The sequence below is a fragment of the Pseudorca crassidens genome, chromosome 9 (genome assembly GCF_039906515.1).
Source record: "Pseudorca crassidens isolate mPseCra1 chromosome 9, mPseCra1.hap1, whole genome shotgun sequence".
Lineage (NCBI taxonomy): Eukaryota > Metazoa > Chordata > Mammalia > Artiodactyla > Delphinidae > Pseudorca > Pseudorca crassidens.
The window spans coordinates 26,791,733-26,811,299 of NC_090304.1; the positions used below are offsets into that span (position 1 = coordinate 26,791,733).

Sequence of the window (19,567 nt, forward strand, 5' to 3'; positions counted from 1 at the left end):
CATATTTAAAAATAATGTTGACAATGTATGTGAACATCTTATGGGCATCCACTGAGAACTTAGCTAAAATTCTAAATACACATTTACAGTCAAACTAAGGCTGCCCATGCTCTGCTTATTTACATCCTCTGTGCTTAGAAACAGCTTGTTCGCTGTTGATTATTCTAAGACCTACTGGGTCTACCCCTAGAGAGTTTAAAAACAGCATTACATACATGATTATAAAAAGGCTTTGAAGGTACTCAATACCTGGGGATTGGATCCATCAAATCCTTCCTCATAAATGACGTTCTGGATAAACTGCAGCAGCTTTATGTAGCCATGGTTCAAAGAACTGTTGATAAGAAGTGGTTCAAATGCATAAATGAGCTTATTACACAGGAAATACAAACTGTAAGCTAAAACTTTAAATAAATAATTAAAAGATATACATTTATGAGACTATACTTAAATATAAGACAAAACAGTATAAGGCATTCTAAAACAAAAAGTCAGTACATCCATGGAATAAGTTGCAATGCCCTATATTAACTAGCTCAATGTTCTTGACATCATGGGAAGATAAAAATCTGTGGAGACTGAGATGACTTAATTATGTCAGGCTTAGTTACCTCCAAGAAAATTAATGATTTAATGAAGCAACCTAAAAGATGAAGCCACTATAGCTTTTCTGGAGTAATCATAGATAATTAACACATAGTTAATGAACTGCTATGCCAAGTACACCTGAATCAATGTCCTGATCACTTGAGCTCATCTTCCATCAAAGTTTTAATATACTTAGAACAAATCGTTAATAATAATATTAATTCAAAAACAACTTTTTAAGGAAAATGAAGACAAGTGAATATAAGTTCCACTTCTGTCTGTAAAAAAAAGACAATAAGACAAATGTATGAATTTAAGAAGATAAACTGTTTCCCACATGAACATTAGCATTAATGTTACTATTTCAAAATATTTTACAAGTGCTATGAAACATAACAAAAATTTAGTAAGAGTGAAGAAAATCTGCTTTAACATTAACTGAATTTAAGATTCTTCATAATGGACAACCTGTGTGCTATATCTGAACATTAAATGTCATGATAACAAAATTCTGGAAAATTGCAATTTCATCGAAATTGAAGTGGCTAATACTGTAAAAGCTGCAGATGATTTTAAAAATACAAAAGTATTGGGACTTCCCTGGTGGCGTAATGCTTAAGGATCTTCCTGTCAATGCAGGGGACACAGGTTTGAGCCCTGGTCCGGGAAGATCCCACATGTTGCGGAGCAACTAAGCCTGTGTGCCACAACTACTGAGCCTGCGCTCTAGAGCCCTCGAGCCACAAATAAGCCCTCGTGCCACAGCTCTTTTTTTTTTTTTTTTTTTGCGGTACGCGGGTCTCTCACTGTTGTGGCCTCTCCCATTGCGGAGCACAGGCTCCGGACGCGCAGGCTTAGCGGCCATGGCTCACGGCCCCAGCCGCTCCTTGGCATGTGGGATCTTCCCGGACTGGGGCACGAACCCGTGTCCCCTGAATCGGCAGGCGGACTCTCAACCACTGCGCCACCAGGGAAGCCCCTGCCACAACTCTTGAAGCCTGCACGCCTAGAGCCCATGCTCTGCAACAAGAGAGGCCACCACAATGAGAAGCCTGCACATCGCAACGAAGAGTAACCCCCGCTCGCTGCGACTAGAGAGTGCCCAAGTGCAGCAATGAAGACCCAACACAGCCAAAAATAAATAAATAAATTTATAAAAAAGAAAAAAATACAAAAGTATTTGCTTTACTGTGATCCTAAGTAAAGTGATCATATAGGCAGAAGTACCTGACATAAAGAAAAAAGGAAATATAATTTGAAGCATTCAGGTAACATTAAAGAATGTAAGTTAGGAAATGTAGCAAACTGCTTAAATTAATGTGTGCAAATCAATGGCAAGTGGTTCAGCAAAAAATATATGCACATCTCTGTAAACATTTTATAGAACAGTCACATCCAGCCCAAAAATACCTCTCTAACAACAACGGAAAAAGAAAACCAAGAGAAAAGAATGGTGTTCTGGGGGCTTCCCTGGTGGCGCAGTGGTTGAGAGTGCACCTGCCGATGCAGCGGACACGGGTTCGTGCCCCGGTCCGGGAAGATCCTACATGCCACAGAGCGGCTGGGCCCATGAGCCACGGCCGCTGAGCCTGCGTGTCCGGAGCCTGTGCTCCGCAACGGGAGAGGTCACAACAGTGAGAGGCCCGCGTACTGCAAAAAAAAAAAAAAAAAAAAAGAATGGTGTTCTGTGCAAAACAAGTATTACTCCAATTGAAGGATTTGGCAGTACAGTTATTTCTCATATGCTTATTTCTCCATTTTCAATAAAAATACAATGGATTTCATGACATTTTTCTACTTTTGTGAGGAAATGTGTCTATAAACAATGATATTCTGTAAGGACAATGATGTGACTATTTCACATCTTAACACGTATTTGTCCTGGCTAGCTCAACTTACAGAACACACCGTTGCTGTTTGAACACAGCAGATTCAATCCCTATCTGGGTCAGTTAGCTTTGCACAGGGGCTAAAATCTGCTCCAAGGTCCCAAATTATGAAATGAATTCCAGCCAACCATTTGACGAATGTCATATGGGTTAAAGGAGGGTGGATCAAAAACATATCCAGTGTATCCTAATCCACCAATAATGAATCTACCTAAGACCGTTATTATTTCATATGTTCAAAAAGTTTCTTAAGCATTTTTCCCTCTGCCCCTCAACTGTTCACTAATAAAATCTGCCTTAAGTATTTGGTAGTAAATTTGCTATCTAAAGGCATACTACTAAATACCACATACATAAATTACTTCTTAGCTTTTTAGTTGCCACCATTTATCCATTTCATCTTTTCACAGCCTGTTAAGATAACTATAGTAGGTCTAAGATTCTCTTCAATGGTTTGGGGGCAGTTGTTCTCTTGATATGAGAACAAAAACAAGACAAAAGCGAAATACGTCTTAGTCTCTTTCCTATTTCACATTGACATAAACAACCCAATCACTAACAGTGATTAGAACTTTATAATAAAGTAAATTTTCCGATCTAGTTAGATTTCTAGGAAAATGAACACTTTGATGACAAAATAAATGGGGAAAAAAATCAATATTTATGTATATTGAGAATATTCATTTTTGGATACATGGGATTAGAACTTTTAAAACTGAACTAGTTTATATGGTATTAATATTAAAATACTAAGTATTGTTAACCTCCATGAGATAAATTTCCTTGTCAACAATATTTATAGTAATATATTTTTTTTGCTGAAAATAAATATCTTGTCACCTAAAGTTTTTTTTATTAAACCCCTTTAATTTTGAGAATGTTGCCTTTTTGTTTGTTCAGCAGTCCAGTAACTCATAAAACAGGAGTTGTCAAGAAGGAAACCCAGTTACAAATATGACTCTGGCTTCCTTATTAATGTTTTCAAACATTTCACAAAGGTTAGGTTATCATAGTGTTTACAACATATCTCAAAGGCAGCACATTTCAAATCACATATTTTATTTTGCCTGATTTTCATAATTTTCAACAACTTTCATAGTAAAGTTATCTATCTTGAAATTCTAAAATGTCATTAAAACTATAAGAGTACAAAGAATATAAAAAAAAATTATTAGAATTTTAATTTTTACCTTTAAAATATTAAGCATTTAAAACCTTCTTTAGTTAAAAAAAATAAAATTGACCATATGCATTATTATTCATGTATCTGCTATTATATTACCATGTTGTTTGACAGGAATGAATTTCGTTATATTAATATACAAATATGGATAAAAGGGATCCAATCACCCAATGTAAACCTATATTCTGATGACCAAGTTTAAGATGTTTTAAAAAGTTGACAGAAAAAATGAGACTTTCATGCCTATCAGTATCCCTCCTCCCCTGATTTTCAGTAAGAGGTCTAATGGATATCTGCATCAGAGAATTTTAATTTATATCAACAAATGGCATTGGTTTTCCTGTGAAAGGTAATTCTGTCATTCAGTCTCATTAAGAAAGATAAAAAACCTTACTCTAAGAAAAAGAATCAGATGTATACCTAGAAAAGAAATCAAGTAGATAATGAATAACAGATAATTTACCTTGCAGTTTCTCAGTGAACAAAGGAATACTTATAAAAGTATCAGTGTGATCAAAGAATAAATTTAACAACAACAAAAAAACTTTGGTAACAGGAGATAAGATTTCATTTGTGAAAAAGTAAATTAAAAAAATAAAATTAGTATATGTGAAATTAACTAGTTGATAAGTGAAAAGTTAACTCATAGAAAATAAGCTCTTGGATTTGTTTCTGATTGTAATTATATCAACTGGCAAAGTGTCTGGCACATAATAAATACTCAAAATCTTTTGCATCACTGTCACAACATTTGATCATTACGGTAACTTTGTGAGGTAAGTATAGCCATTATCTTCATTTCATGGTTGAGAAAATTAAGACCCATCAGGGGCAAGTGATTTGGCCACGGCTATACAACAATTAAGTAACAGAAGTGGCACTTAAAATTCAAGTTTTCTAAAATTTTGAGTTAAGTTCTTTTGGTTAAACTAGAGTGAGATCCACAGTGAGATCCAGATTCAATGAAAAGTCTGTGGGTTCAAATACACTCATGTCACTCAGATGAGGTTTGAACATGGCTGCATTCAATTAAGTCAAAGTATTCAGGTGTACAGTCTTAAGGAGGTATTTCTCTTTTAGTTGCACTGGTGAGAACTTCACCAATAGGTCTCACTAGTATTAACTTGGTGTATGGTTTATTAAGAAAATTCAATATTGAAAAGCATAAATTTACAAGTATACAAACTAGATACCCGTATAGCACAGTGGAAAGTATGCTTAAGATCTCGGTTCTGGTTCTATCTGTTCCAACAACTAGTGTAGCAAAATGTGTGATGTGAGGCAAATTCTTTACTTTTTCTGTTCTGGGCTTCAAATTTTTCTCATCTGTAAACCGAAGGAGCTACACTAGATAATCTCTGTTGTCCATTCTGACTTAAAATTATATGATTCAAGGATGATTTTTCTTTTCTTTTAAGAATGACTTTTCTCATTAAAATGATTCATTGCTGGGTTTTTAAAAATAAGAATTTCTGGGCTTCCCTGGTGGCGCAGTGGTTGAGAGTCCCCCTGCTGATGCAGGGGACACGGGTTCGTGCCCCGGTCCAGGAAGATCCCACATGTCGCGGAGCGGCTGGGCCCGTGAGCCATGGCCGCTGAGCCTGCGCGTCCGGAGCCTGTGCTCCGCAACGGGAGAGGACACAACGGTGAGAGGCCCGTGTACCGCAAAAAAAAAAAAAGAATTTCTGGTGCATTTAAGTATTGATTTAACTACTTGTTAGGAAGAGAAACTGTTATCACTACCAATTATGATTAATTTAAAGATAAAGGATTTTTGACATTATGCAAATCACTGAGAAAATATGATTTGTATTACTAAAAATCTATTTACACAGATATTTCAGGTATTCATCTATAACGAAGAGTGAGACATACTTATAAGGCAGTAGGCACAATATCAAATGTTTCAACTAACTAAAACAGTTTGCTGAGCTAAAGTTATATTAGCATATAATTTGCATGTGACTACAAAGACTGTGAAGTCTATTCACAAGTAATTTTCAAGTTAAAAATTCCATTATTATTACACTGAACGATGTCATTTATTGATTTTTCTTTTCTGATGCTTTTCGCCTGACAACACTGGATTTGATTCTCTTCGCTATGGATACTCAACCAAGAGAAGAATATACAGAGATGTAATATTAAGGGCACAAAAGAGGGCTATGACCAGCACAAACCTCTGGAACACAGCTGGGAAAGTACTAAGATCATGAAGATGGAAGAATTGCATACATCCATGAAACAATCCACTGTCTGACAGGGACACTGTTGACAGTGGTTATGATCTTTCATGAAAAATAATTCAGTTCAATTACTCTAATTTCCTTTAATTATTGATATAAAAAAGTCACTAAATTTTGTCTCCTACTACCCATCATTATTGCTGTCATCTCTCCAACTCTGGGTCATTACTCATCTTTCAAACACCCTGGCCTTTCAGTTTCTTGACCTCCTCTCTTCCAACGATCTTGTCTCCATTCTACCTACAATGCTCATTCCCATGGTCATACCTTAGATCTTGTCATCATCAATAACTGCTATCCTTGTATAATCTCAATTCATATACTCCCTCCCCACAACCACCACTTTCTGTCTTTTCACTCAGAGTCCCATTTAACCAGAATAGTAGTTTTGCTGAGCAAGTGAGACAAAGCCAGAGAAGAACATGGAAGTGAAGATAAAAAAACTGACCATGGATCAAGATGGTTAATTAGCTGAAAGAGTGTATCAAGGCAGGTGATAGATGATAGGCAATGGTACAGAGGTCTCGGTAAAGTCAAATGCTCGCATAGAGGCTCCCGCATAGCTTATTTATTTTACACATAGCAGTCTGTACTTCTTAATCCCCTATCCCTATCCTGCTCCTCCACCCTTCCCTCTCCTGACTACTAACCACTAGTTTGTTCTCTATATCTGTGAGTCTCTTGCTGTTTTGTTATATTCATTCATTTGTTTTATTTTTTAGATTCTATGCATAAGTGATAACATATATTTGTCTTTCTCTGACTTATTTCACTAAGCATAATACTCTCCAGCTCCATACATGATGTTGCAAATGGCAAAATTTCATTCTTTTTTTAATGACTAATAGTCCATTGTATATGTATATCACATCTTCTTTATCCATTCATCTGTTAATGGATGCTTAGGTTGCTTTCATACCTTGGTTGCTGTAAATAATCCTGCTATGAAGACTGGGGTGCATGTATCTCTTTGAATTAGTGTTTTCACTTATTAAGTTTTTTAAAACACTTTCAGGAGTGAGCTAAGTAATGTGAAAGGCAAAAGGAATATGGCCACAGTTCATGCGTGGGCCTCTATTTAAGGAGAAATTGAACTCCAAATGAGTTTTTCTCAAAGTAAAGAATGGAATAGGGAAAAGAGAGCTGACTGTCCAGATTGAAAATATTTGCTCAAGTAGTTATATTTTTTTCCCAAAGGAGAAATAATTTTACTGATTCCTATAAATTGTATGATGGCAACAACGATAATGTACATTCTCACTTTTGATATACTTTCCTAGAATTGTTTTAACAATGTACACTTGTACAATTAGCACGAGTGACATGTGTTTCTTCACACTGTCTTTAACACAAGGTATTATCATTTCAAATATCTGACAGATGAAAAATGGTATCTCTTTGGTTTTTGTTTACACTTCTTTGATTATTAGTTAGCTTTATTAGCTATTTCTATATCTTCTTTTGAGAACAGCATGTTGATATCTTTTGCCCATTTTGCATTAGGGCACTCAACTTGTTTTTACTAATTTAAAAATGGTCTTAATCAAATCTTCAGACCCCATTCAAGTTTTGTCACTTGTCCTAGTATCATCCTTTATTGCAAAAGGACTGAATTCAGAATCATATGCTGCACCCAAGTTGTCTCTTCAGTCTCCTTCAATCTGGAAATTCCTTAGATTTTTCTTGACTTTTATGGTCTTGACACTTGTGAGGATTACAGGCCAGCTATTTGGTAGAATGTTCCCAATTTGGGTTTGTCTGAGGTTTCCTTATGATTAGATTTAAATTATGAGTAGTTGGTAGGAATATCGCAGAAGTGTTGCTGAGTTCTTCTCATTGCATGCTATCAGGTGATACATAATTTCAATTTGCCCCATTACTGGTGATGTTAATTTGATTAAGGTGATCTCTGCCAGGCTTCTCCACCATAAAACTATACTTTCCCCTTTGCAGTAGTCAATATTTTGTGGGGAGGTACTTTGAGGCTATGTAAATACTTGTTCCTTAATAACTCACTCATTCATTCATTTATTTGTGTCTGTAAGTATTCGTGGCTTCCTGTTTTATTAAATGGGTTACAATCCATTACTACATTTATATATTTTGATGCTCAAATTGCCTCTTCTTTAGCCAGTGGGAGTTCTTTTGAGCTGGCTTCTGTATCCTTTTGACATACCTTCATCATTCTTTAAGCATTTCTAAGCATAAAAAGATGTTACAGGTTTATCTTTTTCTTTCCTTTGAATCAAACATTTCTCCAAAGAGTTCTGATTCCTTCAAGTGGAGAACCACTAGATATACTCACTGTTATTTCCCTACTCCAAGCGTTTAAGACAGTCTCTTTAATTTTCCTCTATTACTTTTATAATTTTAATTTATTGTATTTAAATCTTTAACTCTTCGGAAATATAGTTTGATGTGAGATATAAGATAAAGATTTCACCATATTATACTCAAATGATTATACGTTCCACACTTATTTGAAATCTCTCTCCATTATAAAAATGATGTTTGTTCATTATAAAAATTCAAATATACAAAAACAGGACTTCTCTGGTGGTGCAGTGGTTAAGAATCTGCCTGCCAATGCAGAGGACATGGGTTCGAGCCCTGGTCCGGGAAGATCCCACATGCCGTGTAACAACTAAGCCCGTGTGCCACAACTACTGAGTCTGTGCTCTAGAGCCCGCAAGCCACAACTACTGAGCCCGCCTGCCACAACTATTGAAGCTGGTGCGCCTAGAGCCTGTGCTCTGCAACGAGAAGCCACCACAATGAGAAGCCCACACACTGCAACAAAGAGTAGCCCCTGTGCACAGTGACGAAGACCTAATGCAGCCATAAATAAATAAATTATTAATTAATTTAAAAAACCAAATATACAAAACATACAAGGAGTAGAAAAAAAAAATCCAAAATCCACCACCCAAAGGTGAACATTGTTAACAGTTTGATGAACATCCTTTCAGACATCTCTCTATGTCAATCCTTCCTTCTCTTACTGAGAAAAAATATGTGGGATGTTAAGAAGTATGCTGATAAAAATGCTTTGGATTCTGAAAAGAGTATTTTACCAATAAAAAAATATAAACTGGGTTATTATAACTACTTATTTGTTTAATTTTGGCATTTCTCTCATAGCCTTTTCAACACTGATATATACTGAGTTTCACAGTATAAGAAGATTTAGCTTAGTCGTTCATGGGTTTATTTGACCAAATATCACTAAGTATATTTAAGAAACTAAATTAACATCTACTGAATTTGTGTTAGAAAAGAATTTGGGAAAAGCTACTTAAAATTTTATGTAAACAGGATTGTACTCTGTGTCCTATTACTATAATCTGCTTTTTCGCTCTATTTTATCTTGGATGCTAAACTCAGTAACCACCCCAGGTCTCTCACGCAGAAAAAGCTGCTGCACAACCTCCCCACTACTGCCACTGCTGCAGTCTCCACAGCTACCATCAGCCTTAGATCTTAATAAAAGCTACAGTGACCATGACCCTCCAAAGGATAACCGGATTTCCTTTGGAGGGTGGTGGGCACTTGAGACTAACTAAGTAAAGTTGCAGCTTAGACTCCTTTCTTCAATATTTGGGAGATTTGGTTGGCATCCCCTTTGTTCTCCAGTGTCATTTTCAAACCACTCCTCCTCGCCTACTTTCTAGTAAAACAAAACACACAAAAAACTCCATGCCTTAAAAAAAAAATATTTAGCCAACCCCAATCATTCTCTTTTTAAGCTGCTGTTATCAAGCTTCTGGACGTTTCCCTGTATCAGCTGAAGATGTTGTACCTGGTTTACAGTCCTAATTCAAACATCTTATTCTCAATCAACACTTCTAATCTTGGTAACTTGCTTTGTTCATTTACCCTCACTATTAAGATTAGTCCACTGCCAGTCTACTACCCTTTCTTTTTTTCCTCCCGTATCAACAGCAGCTGTTATCAATTCATTTTCTTTAGCCTAGAGTATGGGGTCCATCATTTTGTTCACCTTTTAATACTTCTCTGCTCTTTGTCCTTCTGCTGATGGCACCTGGCAAAACTTCAGTCCCGTTTGCACCCAGGAATCAGCACAGATGCAAGAAAGTCACACAACCCGACAGACTGGTACCCCCATAAATATTTGATACTTCTCCAGTCCGTGTATTCTTCCAGTCTGTGAAACAACCATTTCAAACCTTCCCATTTAACCCAAACTCCTAAGAGGTAAGTAACTATTCCTTAGTGGATGATCCTGCCTATTATTCACTAAGTAAAGAGAAGACATCCATATTTTCAGTGTTACTCAAGACTCTGCCTACAACTGTATAAACCTATTTGTTTGCATCTACACTGTTCTCTTATGCTTCCCTTCCCTCCTTCCCTCCAGTGGAGGAAATGTTATTATATCTTAAAGGTCAGTCCTTCCACACCTGCTCTGAGGCACCTCCTGCCTTTTCCAGAAAATACTCTGACTACCCCCTAACATTTATTTGGTATTTCCTATGTACTAAGCAGTGCTCAAAGAGTATTACTTTTAGACCAATTTCATAGATAGGTAACAGAGGTAGTGAGTGGTTTAAGAATTTTCCTAAGGCATTTAGTAATCTGCCCAATGCCATATAGTTAGAAACTGCTGCTACCTCTTCATCCATTCCCTTTATAATGAATTTTTTTCCCACTTACATTTAAACAGAACAGAAAAAAAAAAAAAAAAACCTAACCAAAAACAACCCCCCAAACCCAAACCAAAAAAAAAAACCCACAACAACTTTTGTCACCGCAAATCTCTTCCAATTATTGCTTTTTCTCTGCCCCTTCATGAACAAATTTCTTAAAAGAATGGTATGACCCCTGCCTATCTCTCTGAACTCATCTTCCTGTAGCCCTTACTATCACTCACTCTGTTTCAGCAACATGGCCTTTCAGGTCCTTGAAAACACCAAGTTCTTCACTTTCTTACACACCTGCTGTTCCCTCCTCCAAGAACACTGCTTGGCTTAGTGGTCTTTGTATGACCACCTTCTTATTCTTATTCTTCAAGTCTCAGGTTCAGGTCTTCAGAGAGGCCTCATCTGAACACAACTCAAAGTTTATTTTCCCCACTCAATTTATGGCAAGTGTTCTTTGTCTTTACATTACTTACCACAATTCATAATGGCATATATATCTGTTTGTTTACTTGGTTTTTTTAAAAAAAGTTGTGTGCTTTCTTGCTCAGTTGTAACCTATAAATGGTCAAGGATAACAGCTGCTTTGTTTATTACAATAAACCTAGAGCTTAACATAATTCTAGGCTCCTAAAAGGTACTCAGGGGCACACAAGGTGCTCACGTCAGAGAAGGTGTTCAATAAATATTGTTAGATATATGTTTATGTCTACTTATATCTGTAAGCAGTACCATCCTAGTTCTAACGTCTGAAAAGCATTCTTGATATTCCCTTCACCCTTTTCCCCAACCTCAATGAAATCAAAGAGATCAGAGAGGTAGCTAGCAATAAGACTAGGTAAGGACATGTAGACCTTATGGATCTCTGTTAGGATATAGGTTTATTATTCTGAGTGAGATGAGAATTCATTAAAGGTTTGAGGCAGAGTAGTGTTAAGAGCTGACTTATGTTGTAAAACTGTACTGTCTAACAAGATAGCCACTAGTCACGTACAGCTACTTACATTTAAGTTAATTAAAATAAAATATAAATTTCAGTGCCACATTTCAAATGCTCATTATCAGTTGCATGTGGCTAGTGGCTGCTATTCTGAACAGCACATAGAAAATTGCCATCCTTGAAGGAAGTTCTATTGGACAGCACGATGTGTAAAAGTTCATGAGGGCTGTTTTGGAGAAAAATAGGAGCCACCAAGGCGCAGGGAGCAAGACTAATTAGGAGGCTATTCCAAGAGTCCTGGCAAGCAATGTGGGTGACTTAGGTTAGTGTGGTAGAGGTAAAGGTTCCAAGAAGTGATCAGGATCTGGATATATTGAAGATACGATTGACATGATTTGCTTATAGATTGAATGTAGGGAGTGAGAGAGAGAAAGGAGTCAAGGGTCAATGATTACTTTATTGAAGGAAGAATAGAAATATGGAAGGAGACACATAAATAAGAGAGAGTATGTCTATGGGGAGCATGACTGGGATTAGGAATGTGGGAATAAGGTGGAAAATAACAAAACAAAAAACATGGATACCAATGAAAATAGCATGCTAGAATGATCAACTAAATTCTATGTACCCAAAGGCCCCCTTGAAGGACAGAAAGAAGAAAGAAAGACAAACATATAAGCAAGTCACTTCTCTTCATTGGTCAAAATGAGGTTCAGGATAATAGTTCTCCCTCTAAAGTTTCAGATACTATCTTTTTACTTTAATTATATCACCCGCAGATAGGAAGATAGGTAAAATCCCTCCTTACACTTACATATTCCTTTCGCCTAGCTCTGAGATTTGATTGATATATCATTTACTATTTCCTTTTAATAGAGTAGTTTATAGTATACTTCTATAACTTTATGACTTCTGTTCTGAACTTTTAATCTTACCTAGAAGTTCTCTTTCAAAATTCCTTTCTCGTGAATGAATTTTCTGCTTGTAACTTCTAAATATACTGTGGTTCTCTGCTTCTCAATCTGAGATCTGCATTTTTGAAATAAAATATACTCTTACATGGCTATGTTTCAGTTACCCAGTTTCATCCCACTAAATCTTTGTGCTAAGAACAAGACTATAGTTAATTTGAGTTCTTACTATACTTTGTGCATTGATTCACTAATTCATCAACTAGCAACTCAACACTTGTGTCCTAGATTCAGAGAATAAATAGATGAAAAAAGCATAACCCTTTCCTCAAGGATTTCCAGTGCTTGAGGGGGAAGATAAGAATATAGACAAGACAAATAATTAAGTGTAATGAGATTAGTGTTCTGACAGAAGTATGAACAAAGGAATACTAGTAGGAATGTATGGGAAGCTTAGCTACAATTTGTCTAGGAAGATACTACAGAGGCTTATATAGAGGTTCCATTTACTCTGGTAAAGAGACTTGGCAGGATAAAAAAAAAAATGAAAAAAAAGACTCCTAAAATCTTAAGTAATATTCCTATCCACTTTCCACTGTTTTTCTCCTAGAAATTCTCCTAGAAAGATAACTAGTTCTCTCAGAATTCAGTTCATTCAACTTAATACGAAACTTTTAGCTACTACTAGCTATGTTAGCGTAGATATGCAAAGTAAAATCTTGAATTTCAAAGAAACATATTAAAACAAAATCATTCTATTTATTGCCAACTTTATGTAAACTCAATATTCAAGACCTAACATATCTATAATTTAAAAACTAACATTTCACAATATTATAGGTGTATTAGTTGGCTTGGGGTACGATAACAAACTACTGGGTGGCTTCAACAACAGGAATTTATTTTGTTGCAGTTCTGGAGACTAGAAGTCCAAGATCATGGTGCTCGCAGGTTTAGTGTTGGGTTGCAGATGGTCACCTTCTCGCTGTGAGCTCACATGGCTTTTCCTGGGTGTTTACTCAAGAAGAGAGTGGGGAGCTCGGTGTTTCTCCCTTTTTTTCTTACCAATCCTATCAGACCAGGGCTCCACCTTCATGACCTCATCTAACTCTAATTAACTCCCAGAGGCCCCATCTCCAAATATTGGGACTAGGGCTTCATCACATAAATTTGGCCGGGGGTGGGGTGGACGCAAACATTCAGTCTGTAACAGTTGGATAAGCAGTATGTTAGTAGATTCGTTAATAAATAATAAATAATGACAATATCTTTCTAGTGAGGAAACAGAACTGTGCTTGGGCATACCTGTTAGCAAAGCTTACTTCATTTTAAATTTGTAGACTACCAACTTATTCTCAAAATCAGTTTTTCTGTCATTGCTTTATGATTGAGATTATCAGATTTATAACAGTGAAATATCAAAACAAAATTATCTGGGTAATATTATTGTGATACATCTCAGGTTTTTATACCTAGGCTTCAACTTGAAAGTTTAAACTGTATGTATGAACATTTTCCATTGGCAAACCTACCAATAATTTAAAATTAGTTAGTGCAGATTTTAAATGACCTTCCGGTTTTCTTACTGTAAAAAAATCTTTATATGTTTCAACAGTGCCTTTAGAAATTATAAAATTATATATTATATCCTTACACACAATAGTGGGATGCAGCTATATCCTCTAGTCTTAATTATAGGAAAAGTAAGGACAACTGTAAGGCTTAGCTTTATTGTTTTATAAATGAACCAGTAAAGTTCATTTTAGTGAAATGAGCACACGCTTTTCATAAATTAAAATAAATCTCACATGGTAAAGTACCCATTTTCAAAATTAATTTAATTACATGTTTAAAGTTTAATTACATTTAATTAAGCATTTAAGTTTAATATGAAATAAATGAATTATCAGTTAACCACTATGAAATGAAATACTGCCCTGGTAATTAAAATCTATAAATTTTCCTGTTCCATGCAAAGCTGTTAGTTCTCAAAAATATTCTTAAAATATACTTTAAAGACTATATTTCCACATCCAAGAAGGTTTAATTTTTCAGGTGCCCAGCTTTGTGTGCTGTACAGTTACTGCAGCAGTAAATGGAGACAGCCTGGTACAGAAAAGAGAGCAGAGGGTTTTGGATACTTGGGTTTGGGTGTCTGCTTAGTCACTCAGAGCCTGAAACAGTGGCAAAGCTGCTCATCGTCTCTGACCTCAAGTTTCCTATAAAGTGGGGATAATATTGCTTCTCTTGGAGGGTTGTTGGGAAGATTCAATGAGATATCCCACGGTCAAATGCCTAGAACAGTGCCTGACACTGAACAGAAAATAGACAAATTTTAATTCCCTCCTCTCTTTAGTTGCTCAACAAATGAAAAATACTTTGTACTTTCCGGCTTAAAGAATGTTTTATCCTTAATTTTTTTTTTAATTACAAAAGTAACACTATATTATTTTTCATGTATTTACATCATACCTAATGTACATTTTTCATTTCCCTAAGCACTCCATGAATGGAGGCAGTACAGATAGCATTACTGCTAACACAGATTTTTTGAAGTCAGAAAGAACTGACTTTGAATCTGGGTTCCATGATTTACTATTTGACAAATCATGGAAACACTATTTTGACCTATTTCCCAAGTATATGTATATGTATGTCTGGTTCGGTGAATGACAAAAATTAGGAACTAGTATAATCAATATAATCATTCAAACTTAATAAAATATTAGTGATACAGGAAGGACAGGTGGTATTCCTCCTAGAACCCCCATACCCCGCCCCTATTTTTCAAAAGAGGATATTTATTTTCACTGAATTTAAGGGATGTGCCCAAGAGTAACAGTAGGATGAACTCAGTACCAGAATCCAGATTTTTAATTTATCAGTGCTCTTTACTATACAACACAAGAAGATAAAGGTGAAGGACACCAAAGTCGTTTGAAGCAGTAAGGCCAAAAAAAAAAGAGAGGGATCTTCTGACTTAGGTTAATCCTGGTTTGATCACTTAATAGTTGAGGCTCAGATAAATCACCTCTGTGAATTTTGGTATCTCTTTCTGGAAAATGGGAATACTGTACAAACTTTTATAGGACTGATACGAGGATTACACTAGATAACAAATGTAGAGTATGTAGTAGAGTGATTGACACATAGCAGTCATTCATTAATGGCAGCTATTAACACTAAAGCATCATCAAAGCACCATTTTCCATAAGTCTCCAGCCATATGGACTGGAGAATACACTAATAAATAATTTTTTTTGGAAAGAGATTTATAAAAATAAATAGGATAGTCTCCACTAAATTTTCATGTAATATTTCTGGGAAAGAGAATCTATATTTTTAAGTCATTTCCATTCATAACTTCCTATCTATTAAATTTCCATTTAATAACTTATCTCATTTTGAAAATAAAGGTTTTACAGTGCGAAAGAAAACAGAGGCAACAACCTATTCTGTGAATTACCTTCCCTTGATCCAACTGCAATAAGAATTGAAATTAAATATTCCTAATACTTTATAAATTATTCAATGTCAAGTACTGTAATTTTCAGAGTTGTGCTTTAATACAGTTAGTAACACTATATATGTTGTTATTTTATTACTTAAAACTTTTCATTGCAAAACTCAAACCCTAAATTCTCTTGTTATCTAAAAAAATACAGATTATTTTATTTACAGCACAACTAGAAGTAGAAAGCCTTAATAAATAAAATATTAGAAAAGAGTACTTGTTTACTTTCTGAAAGAGCATGTATCAAAAAACATGGAGCAAAAGCATGATTTTATACCATTTTCACTATTATTATCAATAAGCAGTATTTAGGTATCCATGTGCATTTAGGGCTGAAAGACCCTAATATAGAACTATTTCACATTTTATTGAAAATAAAAACAGCAGGTATTGTAAATTTGGTATCCAGATTTTTCAAGTTGCAAATTAAGAGTAATAGTAGGTCCAACAGTTACAGGATGAGAAAAAGAAGAAAACCACATATAATGAAATAATATGAAACATGTACAATTAAGGTTACATATTATACAGAAAACATTTATTAGGATATGTACCTTTAAATATGCATTCTTTCAAAGACTGTGGTAAATTGAAATCATTAACTTACCAGGGTTCTAAATTAAGAGTTGATGACATTTTTTCTGGAAGAAAAAATCCATGCCATTTTGAAGCCTCAATTAGTTCTTGTGGTATCCTTTTTGATACATCATAATAGTGACCAAATCTTGAAGATGATACTGGTCTAGCCTGATAAGAAAACCCATATTGTTTGTTAAAAATTTTTCTTTAAACTGCAATTTATTTATCCTACATCAGCAAAATTCTGATATATTTATGCATTTTAATGCAAATAAGGAAGAGCTGATATATATAGACTTATTAAATTTCAAAGAAGCATACAACAATCTTTATTATTATAAACTATTGATAGTTAGAAATCAACCTTTACATCTCCCAGGTATCTTCACTCCTGGTGGTTCCCTAAGTTTGATAAGAAATTGAACACCTCTTTGCCTTTTTACTATACCTTCCTCAGTTCAAAAATTTTATATACATAACTCAATTAACATTTAAGACTTCAAGTTTTAAAAATAAAATAAATTTACAGTTACTAAGAATGAAAAGAAAACTTAAGCCACATTATTTCATTGCTGAGGGGCCCAAAAGAAACTAGCTATTTACATACATTAAACTGAGCATCATTTTAAAACTAAATTCTCATAAGACCATGTGTATATATAGTATTCAAAACTTCTTACAAACTTAAAATTGAGCTAACAGTATAAAATATATTGGGATATTCCAGATAGGAACAAGGTACATGATACAGTGGGAGAATGTACATAAGCTCTATTAGTTAAATCAGAAACCTGGCATATTCATTAGTTCATTGATAATTCCTCTTTTGTGCCCTCTACTAACAATTTCTCCAACCAATTATCTTTCTTATAAGAAACTCTAATAACTATTGATGCTGAATTTAATTACATAGGATAGTTGAAGCTCAGTAATATAACATTATTATTACATTGCTTTGAACGGACTCTGGCTGATTTCTTTCATTCAGCACATTAGAAATATATCTCTATTCAAATATACCTCTATCCAAATATACCTCTATCCAAAGTTGAACTAGTAACAGATTCCATCTGGCAATAGTTTCTAATAAAGTCTCTGATCTAAATTTACTTAACTTCCACTGTCTTGAATGCTACAAAACAGACAAGTTTCAGAACATTCGACAAAACTAGATAATCTTTACAGAAACTAAAGAATTATACACAGTAGGTTCTTAACTTATTTTACTAAGTAACTGACAACTTTGAAATTTAGAGAAGAGACATTTGTTTGACACTAGATATTTGCATTTTAAGACTTCAAGAATTCATATTCTTAAATGCCTACAAACATCAAATTATATAGTAATAGAGAATTAAAAAATTAAAGTCTAATAGACACATTATTCTCAGATTCAGAATCCGAGGGTTTGACATTTATTTTCTAGATAAAATGGCTATTTTATCTAGAAAATAAGGTACTGTTTATTTTCATTAATAAACAGTAAGGTTTTATTTTCATTAATGAAAGAGACCTATCAGTTGGCTTAATCTAATCTTTTCAATACAATATAAACAGAAGTATGGTTTCAAAAACATGATTTATCTATTTGCCACGAAAAGTACTGACAAATACATTATGTCACATTAAAATTTGTCTCTTAAAAATAGGATGTAAAGTTTTTAAATGTAAAGTTATTAGTCTAAAGCAATTTAAACAAGGTCTGTTCTTTGGCCTATAATCTATTCTTTATCCGGATTATAGTTCAGAATGTTTTTACTGCAATCTCTGCTAGAGCTCATCTTTTTATTGTGTAAGTCCAAACCCCCTTAATGTTTTAGAAAGGCCTTGACTAACTGAACTTTGATCTGATGTCTTCATTGAGAAAAACACCAGGTTGCCCATTTCAGATGCAAATCCCCCTAAGGCCCAATAGAATTTAGTAAAGACAGCAAAAAAGAAGAAACAAGAAGTTTCCAGGATCCTCTTTGAGAATCCTGGGGCACACTGGTGTCCTTAATCCACACTGCTGCATGGATTAAGGTAGGTGATAACCTTTTCTGATTCAAAAGAATAAGCAGAGTGCCTACAAACTGGGTGGAGACTAGGATTTGGTAATAATAAAACACCATGCAATAAAAGCTTGGTCTATGTCAGAAGCCTCTGAAAAGGCCTCAATGTACCACATTCCCAGGCCTAGTAGGGAAGCTTGCAAAAGCCTACCTGAATCAAATAAGCATGAATAATCTATTTTGGCGGACTGGCCATGGGGAGAGAGAAAGAAAGAGAGACTTTTCGCTTCTTTTAAGTTTGAGTTAATAAATTTATTAGTGGACTGAAGGTTCTTGAAATCCTATGCACTTTGAGAAATATGCTAAATTGCCAAGAAGCAAAGTATGCTTTTTAAGTTGCCATCTCTATCAATGTTCCTAATTATAATATTAAAGTGACAGAACTCTCAGATTTGGGATGAATCAAGGCAGAAAATTGATTTCATGCTGTGACAGTTTACATATAGAACACAAATAATTAATCAAAATGTAAAAATAAATTTGGAAGCTTTTCTTATTAAAACTAAATTATTAATTTTTTAGAAATTAGGATTAGATAGGGCAACTAATATATTCACAAGGTAGACACTAACCATTTTATTAATGATGAGAAACTTTAATGCTTCAATAAAAAATGAAAATGAAAATTAAATATACTCTTACAGGAAAAACAATTTTGTAAGTTTTTTTCTACCCAACACACATAGCATTTACATATCATCAGATAACTGGAATGCTGTGAAATCTTCTGAGGCTTAGAATTGTAAAACAAAGACTTAAAATATTTCCTCTAAAAAAAGGTCATTAAATATAATAATAATAATAGTAGTAGTAGCAGTAGTAGTAGTAGTAATGGTAATCCATGAAAACCTATCAACTTCCTGAAGAAGTAAATGCATTAAAAAAAATTAAACTATCAGCAATAACTATTCCATTTACTCAGTTTGATAAGACACGTTGCTTTAGTTTTACATTATGAAAACTTCTATTTCACATTCATAAACTAATCTTTAACTTTGTCAACTGTGG

General features: G+C 34.6%; 1 protein-coding gene across 6 annotated transcripts in view; it reads right to left on the bottom strand.

Moving 5' to 3' along the window:
* The window catches only part of ELP4 (elongator acetyltransferase complex subunit 4), a 243,847-nt gene that overhangs the window by 158,427 nt on the left and 65,853 nt on the right, over positions 1-19,567 (bottom strand). For all 6 annotated transcript variants that reach the window (XM_067749512.1, XM_067749511.1, XM_067749514.1 and 3 more), the window contains exons 5-6: positions 16,537-16,676; positions 250-334 (exon numbers count right to left, since the gene is read on the bottom strand). In XM_067749512.1, the coding sequence (XP_067605613.1) occupies positions 250-334; positions 16,537-16,676 (225 nt within the window). The remainder of the gene's footprint in view (positions 1-249; positions 335-16,536; positions 16,677-19,567) is intronic.